Source organism: Amia ocellicauda, chromosome 4 (genome assembly GCF_036373705.1).
Source record: "Amia ocellicauda isolate fAmiCal2 chromosome 4, fAmiCal2.hap1, whole genome shotgun sequence".
Taxonomy (NCBI): Eukaryota; Metazoa; Chordata; class Actinopteri; order Amiiformes; family Amiidae; genus Amia; species Amia ocellicauda.
Window position 1 is genome coordinate 33852592 of NC_089853.1, and position 23801 is coordinate 33876392.

General features: G+C 37.2%; 1 protein-coding gene across 2 annotated transcripts in view; it reads right to left on the bottom strand.

Annotated features, from left to right (window-relative positions):
- Window positions 1–23801, bottom strand: part of agbl1 (AGBL carboxypeptidase 1) — a 250858-nt gene that overhangs the window by 221853 nt on the left and 5204 nt on the right. The window contains exons 2-5 of one of the 2 annotated variants that reach the window (XM_066701925.1): window positions 18641–18704; window positions 15183–15329; window positions 9926–10057; window positions 8617–8710 (exon numbers count right to left, since the gene is read on the bottom strand). In XM_066701925.1, coding sequence (XP_066558022.1) covers window positions 8617–8710; window positions 9926–10057; window positions 15183–15329; window positions 18641–18704 — 437 coding nt within the window. The remainder of the gene's footprint in view (window positions 1–8616; window positions 8711–9925; window positions 10058–15182; window positions 15330–18640; window positions 18705–23801) is intronic. The other variant, XM_066701926.1, reaches the window with a different exon arrangement.

Sequence of the window (23801 nt, forward strand, 5' to 3'; positions counted from 1 at the left end):
GTGGGGTCTTCTGCTGTTGTATCCATCCGCCTCAAGGTTGTACATGTTGTGGCTTCACAAATGCTTTGCTGCATACCTTGGTTGTAACGAGTGGTTATTTCAGTCAAAGTTGCTCTTCTATCAGCTTGAATCAGTCGGCCCATTCTCCTCTGACCTCTAGCATCAACAAGGCATTTTCGCCCACAGGACTGCCGCATACTGGATGTTTTTCCCTTTTCACACCATTCTTTGTAAACCCTAGAAATGGTTGTGCGTGAAAATCCCAGTAACTGAGCAGATTGTGAAATACTCAGACCGGCCCGTGTGGCACCAACAACCATGCCACGCTCAAAATTGCTTAAATCACCTTTCTTTCCCATTCAGACATTCAGTTTGGAGTTCAGGAGATTGTCTTGACCAGGACCACACCCCTAAATGCAGTGAAGCAACTGCCATGTGATTGGTTGGTTAGATAATTGCATTAATGAGAAATTGAACAGGTGTTCCTAATAATCCTTTAGGTGAGTGTATATATATACACCGATCAGCCATAACATTATGACCACCTGCCTAATATTGTGTAGGTCCCCCTTTTGCTGCCAAAACAGCCCTGACCCATCGAGCATGGACTCCACTAGACCTCTGAAGGTGTGCTGTGGTATCTGGCACCAAGACATTAGCAGCAGATCCTTTAAGTCCTGTAAGTTGCGAGGTGAGGCCTCCATGGATCGGACTCGTTTGTCCAGCACATCCCACAGATGCTCAATTGGATTGAGATCTGGGGAATCAACACCTTGAACTCGTTATTCATCAGACCAGGCCACCTTCTTCCATTGCTCCATCCGTGTCCATTGTAGGCGCTTTCGGCAGTGGACAGGGGTCAGCATGGGCACCCTGACTGGTCTGCGGCTACGCAGCCCCATACGTAACAAACTGTGATGCACTGTGTGTTCTGACACCTTTCTATCAGAACCAGCATTAACTTTTTCAGCAATTTAAGCTACAGTAGCTCGTCTGTTGGATCGGACCACACGGGCCAGCCTTCGCTCCCCACGTGCATCAATGAGCCTTGGCCGCCCATGACCCTGTCGCCGGTTCACCACTTCTCCTTCCTTGGACCACTTTTGATAGGTACTGACCACTGCAGACCGGGAACTCCCCACAAGAGCTGCAGTTTTGGAGATGCTCTGACCCAGTCGTCTAGCCATCACAATTTGGCCTTTGTCAAAGTCGCTCAGATCCTTACGCTTGCCCATTTTTCCTGCTTCTAACACATCAACTTTGAGGACAAAATGTTCACTTGCTGCCTAATATATCCCACCCACTGACAGGTGCCATGATAACGAGATTATCAGTGTTATTCACTTCACCTGTCAGTGGTCATAATGTTATGGCTGATCAGTATATATATATATATATATATATATATATATATATATATATATATATATATAGAGAGAGAGAGAGAGAGAGAGAGAGAGAGAGTCATGTTCAAGTTTGTTGATACCCCTCCACAATAAACAAAGATTGCAACATAATACCAACATAATATTGTAAATAAAAAAAATAATGAAAATGGCATGGACAAAAATGATGGCACCCTCAACCTAATCTTTTGTTGCACAACCTTTAGAGGCAATCATTGCAATCAAACCTTTTCTGTAGCTCTCAATGAGACTGCTGCACCTGTTAACAGGTAGTTTGGCCCACTCTTCCTGAGCAAACTGCTCCAGCTGTCTAAGGTTTGATGGGTGCTTTCTCCAGACTGCAAGTTTCAGCTCTTTCCATAGATGTTCCATAGGATTCAGATCAGGACTCATAGAAGGCCACTTCAGAACAGTCCAATGTTTTGTTCTTATCCATTCTTGGGTGCTTTTAGCTGTGTATTTCGAGTCATTATCCTGTCAGAGGACCCATGACCTGTGACTGAGACAGAGCTTTCTGACACTGGGCAGTACGTTTCACTCCAGAATGCCTTGATAGTCTTGAGATTTCATTGTGCCCTGCACAGATTCAAGGCATCCTGTGCCAGGCGCAGCAAAGCAGCCCCAAAACATAACCGAGCCTCCTCCATGTTTCACTGTAGGTATGGTGTTCTTTTTTTTGAAAGCTTCATTATTTCATCTACTAACATAGAGCTGATGTGACTTGCCAAAAAGCTCCAGTTTTGACTCATCTGTCCAAAGGACATTCTCCCAGAAGGATCGTGGCTTGTCAATATGCATTTTAACAAATTCCAGTCTGGCTTTTTTATGTTTTTCTTTCAAAAGTGGAGTCCTCCTGGGTCTTCCATGGAGGCCACTTTCGCTCAAAAAGCGATGGATGGTGCGATCAGAAACTGACGTACATTCACCTTGGAGTTCAGCTTGTATCTCTTTGGCAGTTATCCTTGGTTCTTTTTCTGCCATTCGCACTATCCTTCTGTTCAATCTGGGGTCGACTGTCCTCTTGCGGTCGCGCCCAGGGAGGTTGGCTATAGTTCCATGGACCTTGAACTTCTTAATAATATTTGCATCTGTTGTCACAGGAACATCAAGCTGCTTGGAGATGGTCTTGTAGCCTTTACCTTTACCATGCTGGGGGCAGATTAAATCAAAACTTTGTCCCACCCGCTAATAGAAAACTACAGAATTGTACTCAGTTGCAGCTTCATTTTTAGTAGGATGCCACTTTCTTCTATTCATAAATGTAACCGCTATGATAAACAGGTTTGTAGTTTTAAGTTTTAAGTCAAAGTTTTGATTTAATCCGGCCCCATGTCTATTATTTTCTTTCTGATCTCCTCAAACAACTCTCTCCTTTGCTTTCCCTGGTCCGTGTTCAGTGTGGTGCACACAATGATACCAAACGGCACAGTGACTACTTTCCTCCATTTAAATAGGCTGAATGACTGATTACAAGATTGGAGACATGTGTGATACTAATTAAAGAAACTAATTAGTTTGGAATATCACTATAATCCAATTATTTATTATCTTTTCTAAGGGGTACCAACAAATGTGTCCAGGCCATTTCAGAATATATTTGTTGAATTAGTAATAATTCATCTCTTTTCACAGCTTCTTTGCTTTATTCTATGACATACCAAAGGCATGCAAGTATACACGATGCAATATTTAATCACTTTTCAGGAGGAATGAAGCATTCAATTAGGAGTTTGGGTAATGATGTTTGGCTAAACCAACTTCTGTGCTGTCATTTGTCCAATTCATCCATAAGCAAGAATACAATTGCTGATATCAGCAATTCATGGTACGCCGTTGTCACATTTAATCCTTAACTGGATGTTAATTAGTATGCATTTTTGATATCAGAAAAATTCTTGATATCAGAAATACAATTTTTTATATCAAAAATACAATTCTTGATATCAAAAATACAATTTCTGATATCAAGAGTTAACTGCCAGTTCTTGATATCAACAATTGTATTTTTGATATCACAAATGAATACTACTTAGCATCCAGTTCTATTTTTGATATCAAAAATGCATACTAATTAACATCCAGTTCTATTTTTTATATCAAAAATGCATACTAATTAGCATCCAGTGTTATAGTCACTCCCCTTCTTCAGAAGAGTCCCCCAGTTGATTTGAATACCTCAGCTCTCAGACTGGCATCCTCTCATTGTTAATGTCTGACATTGCCCTGTTCACTGCTGAAAACCTCAGTGGTATTGCCATTGTCTGCAGGCATTTCTCCTGTTTATTTGTGTGTTTCTCCTTGATAGTTTGTAGAAAAAAGATTACACACACGCACATCTGAATACCTTAGGTGTTGGGTATCGAAAAATATCATATCAAATAAAATGAAAAGAATACCTGCACACTTACTTATAGCTCAAAAAATCATAAAAAGTATTTATTTAGCCCATGCCTCTCAGGTTTTTAACAATTTAACAATTTAACAATGCGGGTATTCTTTTATCTTCCTTGATAGTTTGTACTATGTGCATTTGTCTTATATCAAATTAACGAACAAGTTGTGGCCTTTAGTATTATAATGGCTAATCGGCTGACATAGTACAAACAAAAATTCAAGCAGATGTATATTAGTCCTGTACACTATAAGAAATGGCCGATTTCGCAAGCCTGTAGCTCAGGCTAGGAAGATCCGACATATGCAAGTCACACATCGTTTGAAAGTTCCTGGTCTCTAGTTTCTATATTTTATTTTATTTTATTTTTTATATTTTGATAAACGTATTTGATACATGTATTTATAATGATCTGAAAATAATGGGGCGGAGTGTAAAGTGTTAAGTTACACGTCAACGGATGTTAATCAGTATGCAATTGGTGCTTCTCTGATGGGTGTTTATTAACTCTCCTTCCTGACTATACTAATAAAAAGTTAAAAAAATACACCTATATTTTAATTGAATGGATACCGTGATATTGCTGCACTTCTCGCAGTAGAAAGAAAGAAAGAATAATGTTTCATAATGAGCAACTATTTTCAGTTGTACATGAATAGCCCTACATATCTCATTAATACAAGTATGGAAAAGTGATGTAAGCCTACATAGAAATTGGATCTATGTAGTAACAGCAGTATTATAAATCCCCTCAAAGCAAGATTAATGATGCAAGACTTTTATATTTTGTGTATGCTCTGCTTTTTGTTCTCAATGTATACAGTGTCTGTGGTGTGGCATGGTGAGGCAGCAATGTTAACACAGGCTATACGTTCTTAAGAATGGTGTCATTGAATGCATTTTTTTAGAGGGTTTGCTTACCTGAAAACAATTAAATAAATTAATGAATTACAATTGTCTCATTGTTGAACTTCAGACTGCACAGAAGTAGGTGAGCATCAGCTAGTGCACATTCCTGTAGCTCCATCTACTGATGCAGTGACTGCATTGTACTCCAGCAAACTACATTAATAAATTAGCAATAATGAACACCAATTCTTAATGAACTGATGTATGAATACTACTCACATAAATATCTCATGCATTTAATTGGAGTTCTGCTGTTAATCGCATGTATAACAAGGTTAGGGTCAGGGTTATGGATAGTGGTACAGACTAGGTTTGGGGTTAGTGCTTACATGTAATCCATATCAGAAGTGCTTGAGGCACTCATATGTCATTCCTGTGGGATTCATACATTAATTAATTAAGAATTGATGCTCATTATTATAAAGAGTAGAGTTACCATATAAAGCTTTAAAATGATACACATTTGATACACCTCCCACATGTGTCAATTCATATTAGCCCTTCCTTCCAAATTCTCTTATGCTTTTTTTCTGAGCAGAAGCCTGCAACACTCCAATGGAGTGCAAAACAGCTCAAGCATTAAAGCACTCCTGCTTTGTATCAACAGACACTCAGTCTGCTCCTGAAACTTTGCAAATAATGTCTCCTAATCACTAACAAGGAATGCAACAGGGGTCAATGTAGGTCAAGTATTGTTTACCAGTTCCTCTTTCACAACTGCTACTCAAAGCAAGAGATTACAAGCACACAGACCAAATGGTGTATTAGTTTGTATAAAACTGGGGGAACAGAAAACAAGCAAGGAGGATGGAAACATGACCATGCAAATTCAAAAAGGCTGCTTGTAAAGGAATGTGTAAGTCACCTTGGGTAAGGGCATCTGCTGAGAAATATATAAAGTAATAAATGATAAAGGCTAAACTATCCACTGGCTCAGTCAACAAACACACATGGAGAAAATCACCCCTTATGACCTCTATGGGACTAAATCATTAGAAACTCTCTAATACAGTGTACCTGTTCACAATGAGGCATGATTTGAACAAGAAAAATGATTTTGGGGGAAAAAAAAGATGAGGAAATAACTGAGCGGAAATAAATCTCTCATTATATAGCAGTATAGGAGTCAGGTCTTGCCACAGATAATGGATCTTAAGCACATGCTAATTACTGACAAAAACATCTGTTCACCTTAATGTTTCTTTATGTACATGGAATTATTATTTAAGGATCCTGTAAGATTGTCCTTTTTGAAATTAAACTTTACAGAAAAAGATCAAAAGGTGTAATTCTTGATTCAATATATCTGTTACAATAGATGGACTTGTGTTTTTAAACCGTATCATGTTTATGCAAAACTATGCTAACTGTTTACAGGCAATAAAACATAAAAATAAAAATAAAATGAAAGTTTCAATACAAGACATTGTTTGTATCTATCCACAGGAATCTTGCTCCAAGGAGAATCATTTAATTAAAAATCTATAGTTAGCCCAATTTATGTAAATTGTGCAATTTATGTAAAATAAAGAAAATTAGATGTTTTTATAGCTTAGCTTCCTAATTTGTGTATTATACATAATTCATACCCAACACTAACTGTCTATACAATTACAAACTGTAGAAAAGCATAATGTCTCAGTGGTTTCCTGTTTTAATAGTATATGCAGTGTTATATCCAGGCAGAATTTTTTTTTTTAACTGAACTCTAAGCATCCTACCACATACTTGAAGATGTTCCTTTACTGCTTCCATTAGTTTTTATATCTTTTCTGTCAATTTTGATCTGCACACCGCCATGCTGAAAAATACTTTTCTCATAATTTCCCTCCCGAATACCCTTCTATCTTTAATAGAGAATTAATCATGCCATGTTATCTTCTTGGAGATATTCTTGGAGCAATGGTTACATGATTAACTTTGTGCAATACAACATGAAGACACTTTGCTAGAGCACAAATAGAAGACATTATATAAAGTGTTCATTTGTAAAGGTGTAATCTTGTTTCTTTTATGTAGCACCCTCAGGAACCTGCCTTGTGAGTGCAGGGTTTGTATTAAATATAAGAATGACCCTAGGCTCACAGCATGTTTAAAAATACATGCAGTGGAATTTCATGGAATAAGCTTGACAGAAGAATGAAAATAAAGATTGCAGCCAGCATCAGCTGCTGTAGAAAGTCAAGCACAGCATTTAACCAATCTGCAATCAAAATACATGCATGCATTCATATTTAATTTTAACTAAATAAATAGTACATAATGACAACTGCAAAGGGTTAAAATTAAAAACAAAAATTTAATATGATTATGCACCTTGCTACTTACTCTGGGAGATGATTAGGTATGAGCTGAAAAATATAAAGTTTGAAGCAATGCTACATTTCTGTGGAGCTGTGATAGCTACCAAGAAGGGATATTTTAATGAGAAAGTTTTGAAGTAAAAAGTAGGAGAATACATTTTTATACTATCATGCTGAATCTTTCATTCTAAGTTGAATCTCTGTAAAGGTTGTCGAGGTAACCACATCATAATTATTGTCAGTAAACATACCCTCATTTGTAAAAAGCATTTCTTAGTATATAAACAATAGGTAAGTTGCAAATCTGAAACTGAAATGTGTTGAATTTCCTCTAGCCTGCTGAGTGGTAACACCTTTGGCTCAGTGATAGTTTCCAGAACTAGCAGACCACTCCGAACAAACTAGCACTGTTACACTTTTGAGAAAGTTCATTCATGATAATGTGAGTCAGTACTTGACTGTAATTCTTCCTCTGTTAGCTGCATTTCAAGAAGAATGTCTGTCTAACATTTTGAAATCCACCATATACACCCAGACACAAACACATATGTGTGCATGTGTGTGTAAGTGGCTTTGTACAGTTTATTTTAGTTTTTATAAATATTGTTAAAAAAACTATTGTACAAAAGTTCACACACTGTTTCACCTGTTTTTATCTATACTGAATCAGTGGTCAACATAAAATATATAATTGATAAATAAGTATAGTTTAACTAAAAATATGTATTAAACTAATTGAATCAGGGATGTATAATACATACAATTGTAGATTTTCCATGTCTCCTTAAAATATACTTTTATGCAAAACTATGGGTGATATATTTTCAGAAGGTATTTTTTCTGTAAAATGTAATCTCTTTTTCTCTCAGAAGTTAGAGGAGTGGGACAGAGGGAAAAAAATGTAATGTGTTTTTTTTGTTAAGGCTGAGCCCACCACTCTCAGTTAGGATGATGTGGGAGAACAGCACTGTGTTTGCCCATCTTATGAGAAATTAGTCCTGCTTACTGAATAGATATTAAGATTCCTTTGCATCATTGCAATGGAGTGAATGGAGCACAGGATATATAGTCTGTGCATGCTTTTAAATTAAAAACATGAATCAATTGCTCCATTAATGTAACACACAGATCTAACAAAAACTATTAAAAATGAGGATAAGCTAGATCTGGATGCATTTACTGTAGAACATGATATATGACTGTTTATTAAGGCATGTAACCAGGCCAAATGTTTGAGATGAGAAGCAACTCAATTTTAAAGTATTAGTGCTCCACTTAAATGCATTAAAACCTATTCACTTCTCATTCAGCTGTTTCATGAAAAGATCTGTTGTTTCTCTGGGGTACAATTTCAGATTATGAAAGGAAGCATCTCACTTTTCCATGGAATGGAATAAAAAACAAAAAGGTTTATCCACTGCACTGGAAAATGGGAGAAAGATCTCATTAACTACTTGAATGCTGTAGAATATGCATTGTGTCTCAAATAAGCTTGTTAGTCCCAATTTAACAGCAGAGTGTGGCCCTTTCCAAATGATTTGGGAATACAATACTGAGCTGGCCTTAGCAGGGCAAGACGAATGACAATATCTTATGATATACTTACTTGATGGTACGGGTGTGCTTCTTGGTGTGCGGTCTTATAAGTTTGAATACAATATCCAGAGCTCCGTTCTTGCCGAGAAGGGTGGCTGTAGAAACTAGAACAAAATTAACTTGAACATTATTAACTAAAGAGGTAGAAATATGTAAAACAACTTTATGCATACATACAATTACAATCTAGATATTAGTCAACCTTTTACAAGGGAGGATGAATATATACAGCCATACAAGTGACCTGTCTTCTACCTGCTATTTACAGTTTTCCAAAAGGCTGATCTTTTAAAAAGAAGGTACTGTATCTAAATGCATTTCCTTATTGGAATAAAAGTCTGTGGATATAATAACTCTTACTGTCAGTATTAGTTTCGCTGCAGATAAAAGATCAATACCAGAGTGAAGCAAATGCTACACTGAAGATTTAGAGTGGATTATGGTTTTTCACAGCAATACTGGCCTGTGATGCCAGCTATTCTACATGGGCATCAACACTCCTGGGTTTCTTGGCAGTACACCACACAGGAAAAACAAGCTACAGAAATTAATGAGTGTCTTTGTATGTTCTATTTTGATGTTTAAAGAGCAAGTCTTCGAAAGGAGTGCAGCGATTGAACTGGCAAATAAGAGAAGGGGGGTGTAATAGTCATTATCCTCTTTACAGCATAATGTTACACAAACACTGTGAAAGGTCAGGCCCAGTGCTGCCCTAAAGGAATCTATTTCTGTTGAAAATTGGGTTACTATTAAAAGTATGTTGTATATTGTTGATATATATATATATATATATATATATATATATATATATATATATATATATATATACATATATATATATATATATATATATATAGAGAGAGAGAGAGAGAGAGAGAGAGAGAGAGAGAGAGAAAGATAGAGAGAGAGAGAGATGAGAACATCTTAAGGGTAAGAAAGTCTGAAGGGCTGAAGTCTTTTAATTCTCATTGCTATTTAATTTTAATTTGCTGCTAAAGTTTACTGTATTATACACACAGCAAATATTGCTATATTCTTTACAGTAAAATGTTACATCATGGTAAATAACCTGGATTTCTTGGAAGCTCTATGTCAGAAAATAAATCAAGCATTTAGCAGCAATGTTGAAAATGTTTTAATCTCGAAAAGCCATTTGTTTTCCATGTATATGTGTCAAATATTGTACTAAAATTGTTACTGGGCTTGCTGACTGGCATTTTAGTAATTTTAGCATGATTAGAGTATATTATGTGACAAAATCAAGTCAAAGTCAGCAGCAGTTTACAGAAAACCTGTAAACACTGAAAGCAGAAACTCACCCCAAGAGGAGAAGACTGCAAGGACCCATAAGCAAGCTGCGGCTCTCTTGGGGTTTTTCAGGTTCTTTCTCAGTAGGTTCAGGACCGGAAGGACAGCTTCCAGTTTCTCTGCTTTGAGGCCAATCTTTTTGTCTGTTTTAAAGAAAATGCACACTGTCTTATTTATGACAGAACCAGCGGCTAGTCAATTATGCAATAGTTACCCGCCACTCCGCACGAGGTGTAAAATGTACAGCATAATTAAGAAAGGTCTCTACTACTACTATTTTAAGGCTATGTAGAATGCATAATTTCAACATTTTGTTGGTCACTGCTTCTTAATAAACAGTTGTTTAGTAGACAGTAGCCAAGGTATAAGCTATTATTTATTTATGACATCTTCCATTTAGTTACATGAACAGATTGTAAACTATGTATGAGATGATTATTAATAGTATTTACAAGCAGTTCATACTTTATTTATTTATATATTGGCCAGTAATCCAGTAATTGTGTTAATTCACAGTTACAGAAGCAAAACAACTGCAAAAGAAATGCTAACTTGATTGCTAACAACTGCAAAAGAAATATATACAGTAAAATAAATCACCTGACTGTTACAGTCTGTAAATGTTTAAAATCTAGTTTGCTGGTGTTAAAGCACTTATAAACCACAATTGAAATGGTTTTTGGTATACTGGACACAATACAAATAACAGGACTTCAGTTTACAATGAAGCACATGATTAAAAATAGGGATTTTCTCATTTAAATGCCTATGGATGGAAGAGCAATGAAGCCACAGAGCACACCGATCATTTTTCAAACACTGAGTAGTGACCCCCACAGAGAGTTTAGAGGCTGTTTTTTCTCATTCATTTTGGTAAGAACTGGAACGCAAGTATTCCAGGGCCAGCTGCTGCAAGCTGGTAGTGGAAACCAGTAGCATATTGAGCTTGACAGGTGTGAATTCTCCCTGTGCTACTGGAAAATGAAACTGAATAAGCTCAATGAGCCCTATAGCCAGTGCTGGCCCCAATCTGGAGAGGTGTCATAGCTCAATGTGACCGGGATTCCCCATGGGGTGGTACAGATTTGGCTGAAATCTGACAGTCTGCTTTGTTTGCCTACCAAGCATCTGTGGGTCTACTATGACACATCTTTTCAGAAAGTACTTGTAATTTAGTAATTTACTCTCCTGTAAGATTGCACTTATACAACGTTTTGTCATACTTCTTGCTTCGCTTTACTAGTACTTGTATTGTTTATGTTGATTTGCCCTATGCCCCCTTTTCCTTGGCCCTTCACTGTGACTTAACATCTTGCCTGCACTTATCAGCTTGTTTCATATATATGTATGTATATATGGTTTACTGTATATCTTGTATTCACTTGTGTAAATTGGAATTTGTAAAATGTATAATGCCTTGAACTGCACTGTATTATTACACTATGTATTGCTCTTATATTTTGTAAGTCGCCCCGGACAAGGGCGTCTGCTAATAAATAAATAAATAAATAAATAAATAAATAATAATATGAGCATTGTATCAGTTCTCTACATGTTGCTATGGCAAATTCACCTTATGTATTGGCTATTACAGAAATGCTATCATAATTCACATTAAATGGTGTACCTAAACTTCCTAAATATGTCCTGAAAGTTTAATTCACATCCGTTACTTATAAGATGGGATAAAAGCATATTTTTTGTTAGACCGTTTAAAAAAAACTTTGATTCCTCTACCCCAGTGGTTTTCAGACTGGTCTTGGAGTGCCTCCTACCCTGCTGGTTTTTGTTCCAACCAAGGTCTAAATTACTTAATAGAATGGCACTAGATGTTTTTGACTTTTTATGATTATATTTTATCCCACCCAAATTAAAACATACAATTCTAGGATTGTTTTAAGAGTTTGATTTTTGAAGACCAGATTGCTTTATATATATTCTCACATTTCCACTGCATTCGATACCATTTATTCTAAAGTTGGATTTGTAACCTATTAAGACACTTTAACTGGCTTATAATATATACATTTCCCTTAGAGCCTTCACAAAACTGCGACGGAGAACACCAGTTTCTGGTTTTCATTCTAGCTGAGCTCTTCTTTTGTTGAATCCTTCATTTGGGTGTATAAGTAAGAAATTGACTTTTACTGAAGCAATTATAAGGATTTTACCCTACCACCTATATCCCCTGAGCATGTTAGAAGAGGTGAGATTTTAAATTTGATACTATTAATATAAACTGCAAAGGAAAACATAAATACATTAGTGGGAAATGTAGGAGTTTCAAAATGTTAGGAAAGTTAATTGATTAAGTAAACGAAAATGTGAAAATGTTTAGGAAACTGTATATTTGTCTGTAGGGGGTTGATTCATGTAACTGTCCTAAATCTATTAAAATGATAGTAAAGTTAAAATAACTTTTAGGCACAAATTAGACTACCATAATGTGTGTATTTTACATAACAGAATTACCTGCAAATATATTGTCAGAATAGTTTGACTCTTTCTAGATCATGAAGAAATAAAGACAGATTCAGCCTTTTTGTATTTAAGGTAAGAAATGATTGAATAAACATCAACCCCAATGTATGGCCTGAAAACATTGACCTTTGTGAAAACCTTGCTGGAAAAATGGAAAGGTGTTCACCCTGGGTTAAGAGTTTCTCTAAATGAAATAATAAAATATGTATGCACCATGTTTGTATGGATTTTGTGATTCACATTCCTTTTCTTTTTTTCTAATGATACTTCCAACCTGCCTAAGCTCTGGGTTATCCGTGCAGACTTTGGGTTTTCCATTAAATCTCAGTGTCTTTGGGGCATCACAGTCTCTGGGTGGAAGACTTACTCCCCCCAGGACAGAAGCTGTTTTCTGTATGCATCATTTAATCAAAGCTGGGAAGCTGTACTCTGTGTATTCTTAATACATATATAAAGCCAGAATGCTTTTAAACATCTCAAATAAATTTAAAATAGAAAAATATTGCAAATACATTCACACCAGCATGGCCTGATGCCTCATAAACAGGCAGGTATGGTTTCAAATTATGCACGTGATTGTATTCAAGAGGGAGAAGAGCATGCCAGGCAACACATCTGCTTGTTTTATTTGTTCCATCATTTGTTACATGTTCTTCATAAAATATTCCTCTCCCCTGACTCTTGTGGATTGCTGCACTGTCAAATCAAGATGAAGGGCTTCTCTCCTGCTTCTTAACGTCTCTTTGTAACTCAGACATCGCACTGTATCAATCTTACTGATCTTGGCCATTCTTTGTAATGAGTGGAGCAGAGGCACTAGTCTGGAAATGATGCTTGTTTTTGTTTCCTAGGCAATCACATTTTAACTATCAATTGTGTATCCGGCCAGAAGACAGCACTGGCCCAGTGAGTGCTGAAAAAATAGCTCACAAAACATGTTAGGGAAAATAAAGCTACTAATGAGATGGAGAACTCGGAAATCAATACTGTTCCTGAGACAAGAAAGCAGCAGGCAACCCTTCCTGAGGTGCTAACTCTAAACGTGTGGCAGTTCATTTGTTGCTGTTTTAATTTGACAAAACAACAAATATCTACCAGGAATATTCAAATTAATTAAAACAAACCTCTCCAAGTGCAGTTCTTTATTTATTCCAGGTTGCATTTTTGCAGTTAAGCTTTATGACTGAATTACTGTTTTCAGATGTGATTACAATTGATTGATAACATCTTGGAGACAAACTGAAACCCCTGTATAAGAGTCAAAAATAATTCAACTAATTAAATAAAATGCATCTCAATGTTTGCTAGAACACATTTAAATACAAATTCCAATATTTAGACATAAATTGTGTTACACTTTCAAATTGTATTTACCTGTTCGTTAACACTTCGGTAACGGGCATTAATTCCTCATGAATTCCGACAGCACAACATTCAGATAAAATTCATTTGTAATTCAAGTATGTGAATTCATAATGATTTAAAGGCTTTTATTCATATGGAATTCATTTTTAATAAATGATGTTGATCATATATACATATATCATGTCTTCACAAATTAATTAATGTTTTTCACAACCCCCTTGCGAGCAAGTAAGAGGGTATGAATTCATCATGATTCATGGTTATTAAGGGTCTTTTTTTCTCCAGTATGTTCCTCATGAATTCTTGCATAATTCCTTTGCAACAAATGGTGGCTATATGAATAAAAGCAAACAAAATGTATGGATTCATCACAATTTTGAATTTTAAAATGTATTTTTTCTTGCAATAATTGGCAAGAAAGTTATGTTTTCTTGTTAAGAATCATGCTTGTTCACAAGCTAATCACATGCACTTCATGTTTACAGCCAATTATTTTAAAGTCATGACTTATTCATGTTATTTCCTAATGAACACTGCATGAGCAGACCATTATAGTAAAGTCATACACTATGCATGGTGTTTCCTGTTGAACACTACATGATCAGACAACTATAGTAAACTGAAATATGTGGGTATAGCTGCTTCATGCTATGCTGTAAGGGCATACAATTTTTTTTTTTTTAATGTTAGCGCATATATATATATACATGTAAATATTGTAGCGATATCTGCTGTATGCTATATATGTGTTCATCATCAAAACAACAAATAACACTATGTAACACACTTTTTCTTCCTGGGTAGTAAGTGTTATTTCCTAATTATTTATTATTATTATTATTTTTATTTCTTGGCAGACGCCCTTATCCAGGGCGACTTACAAGTGCAAAACAAAGTGCAAAAAATACAGTTAAGTAAAGGCATCAATCATTACAAATTCAATTTACATAAAACATAGCATGCCTTATGCCTCAAAAGTTTATTCCCCACAAACTTTGCTTTTGTGACCAGGACAGTGATATTTTAAAATTTACCTAATTCCAATGAGAAAACGTGTGAATTTGTGTCTTTTCGTTCACATAAAGTCAGAAAAAACAACATATGAATCCAAATTAACATGTATTTATACTAAAGTAATGCAAAAATGACTACAAAAGATTTAGAAGTGAGTAGTTTTTCGAGATTAAGATTTACGATTATACTGTAAATACAGAGTTTAATTAAAGATTAAGTGTAAAAGCCAATGGCATCTTTGCAAACGAAAACATGAAACATTGGTGCCCTTAGGATGAGGTCAGAACCCTCTTGTCTCCACTCCGCATGCAAGCAGGTGGCTGTCTGAACACCTCTGACTGCCATCAGGGTTCAGTGTGCTTGTGCTTAACCATTCTGGACCCCATAGTGATTCCAGCTTTGGCCTACCTCTGTGCCCCACTTTGGCCAGGAGGTGCAGTAAGGGCAGCAGCACAGTGTAATTGGGCAACAGGGTGCTGGCTGTGTTCAGCAGTGCCCTGAGGAGAGCCTCACTGCCACCTTTGGAGATCATGTAGTGGATCCTACGATCAGTGCCTGGAAAACACAAGCAGAACAGCAGGCTAATTTGACTACATACCCTGTCTGTACATGAATCAGATCCCAGTAACTCACTGATGCAGGAGGATCCTCAACATGGCCCTTCTTCAATTCCTTAGCTTAATATATTTTGCATTCCATGGGCATAACATCAATATACTTCAATACATTCATAAATAGTTCATACATAGTTCCAATGTGGAAATATAAAGATTTTGAAGAACTATGACTGTGACAGGACCACGTCTTGCCCATGCCCACAGTGGCAGCTCTGCATCAGACCGGTTTCTGAAAATCTGATTGCAGACCTGTCAGCAGTGTAGCATGATTGCAAATACTAGCCTCGGCAAACCTTTGTCATCCCTTATTTAATCCTCTCCCTCTTTTTTCCTCAGATGGATTTTGTTTACCCCACTCACTTGTCTGTTAAATCTAAGTGAGTTACAGAAAACATTGAGGGAAAGGTCTCTGTCTTCAAGCACCAGTTTGTTTCTTTCATCTTTTATTTCACTTAATTATTTGAGTTTATTGTTTTTGACAGTTGTCTGACAGCAGTTGAAACCCTCTTGTGAGTGAGCTATCTCCAAGTGTTCTGAAAAAAGTTAATTCTAAATAAAACTTGAGAACAGTAGTCTTTTTTCTGACTTTTGATTCTCTTACGAAAGGCTATCACAATGATAAAATCTTAAAAAGGTAGAATAACAAGTGTTAAATGATTGATTGTTTTTTTTAGAAGCAGTCTTTATTCAAGGCTTTTAATACAGAGTATTGGTCTACTATTGTGCATTGGGCAAAATCAATTATTCTCCCCACTTCCGTCTATAAGCAATGTCCTTAGAGCATGATGAATGTACTTGTGCATCCCTAGGTTAAGTGCCTTTTGGTCTGCAGCCAGAGGATGTGTGTTTCTAGCACTATGTTTTAGAGTGAAAGTTGACTTTCACTGCATGACTCTAGGTGCATGTCAAATGCCTTGGAAAAAACTCAGGCTGAGCGGACCGAGAATGTCACACTCTATTAGGCCCAATGGCACCGAGCGTCCTGCAAATAACAGGGACATGTCAATGGAACAGTGCTGCTCTTGCAAAAGTGTGTTTTTTCAACTTCTCACAAAGATATCAACACAATATCTGTCTATCGCAATACATTCCATATTTATATACTATATGTAATTTGCAGTTGATTGGGTTTCAAAGACAATAAAGAACTCTTTATGATAAAAGTAATTACAATCTTTAGATTTGAAACTATTTAATAAAATATTAAGGTATTGAAAATATTTAAAGTTTTGATGCAGATTACACAGTTTCAATCAGTATGTCAGCTATTTTTTAAAATTAGTTTCTGCATAATTAGTAATTAAGTTCATGTTATCATTTTTAACTTTTCCCTTGAAAAAATAACTTTTATCACATCTTGGTAGTATACGTATATCTGCATATTACAGTAAATACTGTAGTTTGGTACAGATGATCATTGCATTTTAAGTTTTTTCTTGGATCAATTGTGACTTAACTGCACAAACACCACTGTACAGTCCCACAGTATACACTCACCTAAAGGATTATTAGGAACACCATACTAATACTGTGTTTGACCCCCTTTCGCCTTCAGAACTGCCTTAATTCTACGTGGCGTTGATTCAACAAGGTGCTGAAAGCATTCTTTAGAAATGTTGGCCCATATTGATAGAATAGCATCTTGCAGTTGATGGAGATTTGTGGGATGCACATCCAGGGCACGAAGCTCCCGTTCCACCACATCCCAAAGATGCTCTATTGGGTTGAGATCTGGTGACTTGTTGGGGCCAGTTTAGTACAGTGAACTCATTGTCATGTTCAAGAAACCAATTTGAAATGATTCGACCTTTGTGACATGGTGCATTATCCTGCTGGAAGTAGCCATCAGAGGATGGGTACATGGTGGTCATAAAGGGATGGACATGGTCAGAAACAATGCTCAGGTAGGCCGTGGCATTTAAACGATGCCCAATTGGCACTAAGGGGCCTAAAGTGTGCCAAGAAAACATCCCCCACACCATTACACCACCACCACCAGCCTGCACAGTGGTAACAAGGCATGATGGATCCATGTTCTCATTCTGTTTACGCCAAATTCTGACTCTACCATCTGAATGTCTCAACAGAAATCGAGACTCATCAGACCAGGCAACATTTTTCCAGTCTTCAACTGTCCAATTTTGGTGAGCTTGTGCAAATTGTAGCCTCTTTTTCCTATTTGTAGTGGAGATGAGTGGTACCCGGTGGGGTCTTCTGCTGTTGTAGCCCATCCGCCTCAAGGTTGTACGTGTTGTGGCTTCACAAATGCTTTGCTGCATACCTCGGTTGTAACGAGTGGTTATTTCAGTCAAAGTTGCTCTTCTATCAGCTTGAATCAGTCGGCCCATTCTCCTCTGACCTCTAGCATCAACAAGGCATTTTCGCCCACAGGACTGCCGCATACTGGATGTTTTTCCCTTTTCACACCATTCTTTGTAAACCCTAGAAATGGTTGTGCGTGAAAATCCCAGTAACTGAGCAGATTGTGAAATACTCAGACCGGCCCGTGTGGCACCAACAACCATGCCACGCTCAAAATTGCTTAAATCACCTTTCTTTCCCATTCAGACATTCAGTTTGGAGTTCAGGAGATTGTCTTGACCAGGACCACACCCCTAAATGCATTGAAGCAACTGCCATGTGATTGGTTGATTAGAAAATTGCATTAATGAGAAATTGAACATGTGTTCCTAATAATCCTTTAGGTGAGTGTAAACTGCAGTAGTTATTTCAATGTTTCACATTGCCGGTTCACAAACTGGAGATAGAGTGCATAAAATGTCATGATTTAATTACAGGACAGCAATTTGTGGATGAAGGGCTTATTTTTGCATATGATAATGGCATGTATCACACATCCTGCATAACTTAAGCTAATTAAATGTGATAACAGAGCAACATGTTGAGTCCTCCTTTCTAATTTTTCATTGATTAAGAATGTTATGGTAAAGACTTGTATAACACAATAATACACCGTGTAACTAAGCTAGAAGTGTAGCAAAGTGGTTCATGCAGAATGGCCTGTTTAGAAGCCAGACCTGAATCCCACAGAACACTTCTGGTATGAACAGTGAAACAGGAAGGACCACAAACACCATTCACTGCACTAAAATGTGCATTGCGTAATTGGCACCATATACACATAGAGAAACAGAAAGACAGACACACTCATATACAGATATGTACGCACATACATATAAATATATACATTACATAACCTAATATAATTTTTCTACTTAAGTTACTCACCAGCAGACAGCAGCTCATCCAACACATTGATAATATTAAGGTTGCCCTCAATGTCATTTGAATTCTGCAGCAAGAGAAGAAAATTACATCACTTCTGAAATATAACTTGGATCTAATAGAGTTCCCCAGTAGGTCAATGGTCTATGCTTCATTCTTTTCAAAGAGCTACCAGTAGTTTCTGGTAATATTATGATCAGGACTGGCAATGATAATCCCTGTATTGAACACTAACCCAGGAATGTGCTTTATACATTTGGTTCTGTTACATTTGCTTTTGTAGTATGTTACACTACAATCTATACAGCTCTGTAGGACACTCACCAAATTGTAGTAATTCCATGCAACAGACTTTTTTTTCTTACACTAATATCTTATACAAACACAACACTAAAATTGGGTACATTTACATATACGTTTAATCCAGGAGGATACTGTAATTTTAACACATATGAAAAAGACAACTGATTATTATGCAAGTGTGCCTGTGAACCAGCAGGCAGCATCCCTGCAGCTTTCCACATTGCTCCAGGCTGCTAGAAATCCAGCCTAAAAGTTTGATAAAAAGAAATACATAAGAACTGCAGTGTTCTTATATATATATATATATATATATATATATATATATATTGTCTTTTAATCTTGCTGTTACATCAGTCATGGACAAATAAACAGACTGTGATTAAATATTATTTAGTTACTTTTTTTTTGTGTGTGTGGCATGCCCAGGTTCTGCTAAACACCAAAAAGTGGCACAAATGCCTTAGGAATGGAATGTGTGATGAGGGCTTGAGGGGTTATAGTTTAAAAGCAGTAGCAGTTGACAGGCTGTTGTGGGGGGTTTAATCCATGAGGAAGAAACCCCACAGCTGTGGCAGATCACATTGCTAGATCAACAGGTCAGAATAAGAGGCTTGGACTCACGGCAGTGGCCTAGCCTGGGCAGGAGACTTTGACAACAAACACAAAGAAAAATGAATGCAATTTTAACTTACTGTGATCAAAATTACTCCTGTAAAATGTACTATTATTAGTGTTTTTTCCCCAAAAAATTAACACTTCATAGTTAAAATGTTTGTGTTAATTAATTACAAAAAAGGTTTAGTAGTCTTTTTCCCAGCACGAAATCTAACTCAATAAAACATAAGGTGCTGCCAATATGAAAATTAATATTATATAGAAGTTTTCACTGTTCTAAGCACCTTATGAGATTAAACAAACCGCAATTATTTCAGAACTTGCAAATGGGATCTGTTTTCAAAGTAAGAAATATCAATATTCTTGGTTCATAATTGTTGATGGATGGGGCCTTTACATGACTGTGAAATTGGTTACAAATACAACTTTCCCTCGACACTGTAGATATACTGGGAACTTATTAGTCTCACAGCTGTAACTTTATTTGGAGCTCTGAACAAAACCTATTTTATTTTCATTTCAAGGATCCTTTCAAAAACAATGGATTGTGATTGCCTTATCTACTGATCATATAACTCATTAAATAAACCCTAAAATGTACTGTTTGACTGCATGTCTATCTTCAGGAAAGAGATGCACAGGTTATAGTAGGAAAGCCAGCTGCAGCTTTTTCTATTCTAAAATATACCTACTTCGAGATAATTCAAGTAATCTATTTGGATATCAACATAACAAATAATAATAATAATAATAATAATAATAATAATAATAATAATAATAATAATAATAATAATGTAGTGCCCACTGCACTGGCGTAATAAAAGCAGAGGCAAACACTGGATAATTAACAACAATGCTCTTTATTTAGCTGCAAAAGCAGCACTTACATGTACTTGAACCAGGCAGAGACAAAGACACAAACAGAGGGGAACAGGAGGGGGCTCCCCATAGGGACAGACAGAATCCTAGGGTGAACAGACTGGACAAGACATAGGCAAGTCACAGGTAGGAGAGGGCACACACATAGACAGACACTAAACCCAACAACAATAACCCAACAACACAACACCCCAAAACACAACAATAAACAGGCAAACAACAAAGAACAATGCGACTCAAATGTACCGCAATGCATGCTGGGATGCTGCCACAACAGTTCTCCATTAGTCCTGCAGACGGCAGCAGCAGGCACGCTACAATAATAATAATAATAATAATAATAATAATAATAATAATAATAATAATAATAATAATAATAATAATAGACTATATTTTTCAATTCAATATGTGTTTTTTGAGGATGATCAGACCTGAACATACATAGCACAGAGGTTTGTTTCGGTTTATGGCTATTTACTTTTCATTATAAAAATGTAATTGAGAACAGCCTGTACACACCATTGTGTACATAATTGGATCAACACAATCATAAAAAGGCTGCATGAACGATAGAAGCTAGTAGTAAATTAGTAGTAGTAGTAGTAGTAGTATAGTATATTAAATGTTCCCAAGAAGGCTAGTGCGCGCTCGTCTGCTGCACCCTTGGTGAGCTCTGGTGAGTCCCCCTCTTGCACTTGTTGGCCAGCACTTCTTTGGCTGTCTTCCCACATCAGCGCTCACACTCTCCACCTCGCCGTCATGTGCAACAGGAGAACTCTGGCATGCTGGCCTTAACAACTCAGATGCCAACATGTTCGCTTCTTTTATCCTGCCTTCTGTGATGGATCGCAGGACTACAACCCCTGCACTCTCAGCGGACATTCCTGCTGCCCACCCTTCAATGGTGCTTGTCCCCTTCTCTGCTATGCCTTCAAACTTTGCTTCCCCTAACAAGCAATGTAGGACTTCCTTCAGAAGTCCTATTCACCCATGCAACAGTCTTTCACTTCCCCCTACACTCTGCAGCAACTGACCAATTGGTATTCGTCTTATACAAAGGACACTTGCAACAAATTATGTCTCTCAGCTACTCCCTTCAATTCCAGGCCCGCCCGCCCCACTTCCAGGGCATGGTAACGGACCCTCTACAATGTTCTAATCTCCAATCCAAGATTACGGCATTGCTGGCCAAGCACCATTGCCGAAGTGGCCCCCTCGGCCCTCAACCAGGCTTTCTATTCAAAGAACTTCCTGGTGCCCAAGAATGATGGTGGTTTCTGCCCCATCTTGGATCTCAGGCAACTGAACCTCCATCTGTGGGTGTTAAGGTTCAAAATGTTGACACACTGAGTTAGGCCTCTGAGAGGGAAAGGCTAGATCTCCATCTACACACTCTCAATATGGCTACCGCTGGCAAGCTTTCTAATCCTGGTGTCCCCTTTGCCATGACTCAATTTCTTTTCCAGTAGAGGTTATTTTGCAATCCACGTTAAAGGTGTACCTGGTCTAAGCTGGTAAAAGCACAAACTGAGCCTTATGAAATGAAGTTCACCCGTTCGATCCCAGCTCCTGTCATTTGCCGATTGTGACTGGGACTGCTCAGCAGCAGCAGCAGCAGTGCACAACTGGCCTAGTGCTGTCCTGGTTAGGGATGGCTAAATCTGCAGAGTTTCTCTCAGCTCATTGTCAACGAGCATCCTCTAGCGGCTACCTGGGCTTCTGCGGGTTTGCAGTTCTGCTGAGGGAGACACACTGCAGGCTATATAGCCTGCAGTGTGTCAGATGATGGGTGGCTCGAGGGTGGCTGGAATTGGAGTATCCCTGTCATACTTAATCACCCTGCCCATGTTTAGTGGTGGGGGACGTGGCGACGAGCCTAGATACATTAGCATAATTGGTTATTCTAAAACTAAGAGAAAACACAAAAATACTCCAAATAATTTCTGCTTGCCATGCTATAATTGGCGGTGTGTTGCCAGGTTTGCATTTCCACGTGATGCCTTGACATTGTGCTTGTGGCACTTTCCAAGGCCGTCTTTGAGCCACTTCAGTCTACTGACTTGAAGTTTCACTCCTTGAAGACAGCATTCTTACTGGCTATTGTGTTGAGGTGTGTGGGGGAGTTGCATGCTCTGTCTGTGCATCCCTCTAGTCTGCGTTTTGCAGGTGATGGCTCAAGAGTCTCCCTGCCACCAAACCCCACTTCTCTTCCCCTGCTTATTACATGCAGCATAAGAAAAACCTGCCACACTGCTTTCCACTACACTCATATATGGGCTGCTCATTGTCTGTTAATGTACAAATGGGACTGCTTGAATCACCCAGATTATTTCTATTCACCTCACACAATAAAATGGAAAGTGATGCACTCACTTTGATAAGAAAAGAAAGGTTTGATATTCTGCCTGTTGCACTGTTCTCTGAATTGAATTGCCTAATGTAGATTTCAACGGGCAGAACCAGTGCAGTGCAGAACCAAGGCAGGGCCATGGCCCTCTGTGACAACAAGAGTAGAGCTTCACAGTGCACAGAAAGCACACAGCATGATGCCTATTAAAGATGACAGAGAAAGATGTCAAATTGTTTGTGGCTGTATCCTTGCTTTGGTGGTATACAAATAACTTTTTGTTTTATTATAGATTTGTCATACAATGTTTGATACATTTTTAACTTCTGAATAGTCATTGAAAAACAAAACCACCTCTGTATCTAGACATACACATTCTAGCAAGGGGCACTGAGGTTAAAGTCACTCCAGTGAGTGTTTTGTCAACATAGTAACCATTTAGGTTGAATTTGAGACCCAGTGCAATCCAGTGTGATCCAGTATAAAATTCAACAGTCAATTAATATTTATAAGCAAGACTCTAGATCTATTTTTTTAATTGCTGTTGTTCTGTTTTGATTGTTGTTTTTTTCATTTTAACTAAACCATTGTGTGTCTGAGGACGAATGCTGTGTTTACATTGAATACTATATATATATAAAAACAAGGAAAGAATTATACAAATTGGAAGGACTGGATGAATGAAAAGAGGTATACTATTTTCACAAGTATAAAATGTCTCAAAATTAGGAGATATGACCATACCCATTGTCAAGTTATGGGTTCATAAAACAAAACAAAACAATCAGTAAAAACATTAAATATCCTACACTCAACTGATATATATATATATATATATATATATATATTACTGCAATAGATAAATCAGTCACACTTTAAATACGGTGGTTTGATTCCTCATTAATTAATATTGAAATACCATGGGATTAAAACATCAAAACATCATGCACATCTGAGTTCTGATGTTAATCACATGAATAACAGGGTTAGGGTTCTCAATATCAGAACTCAGATGATGTT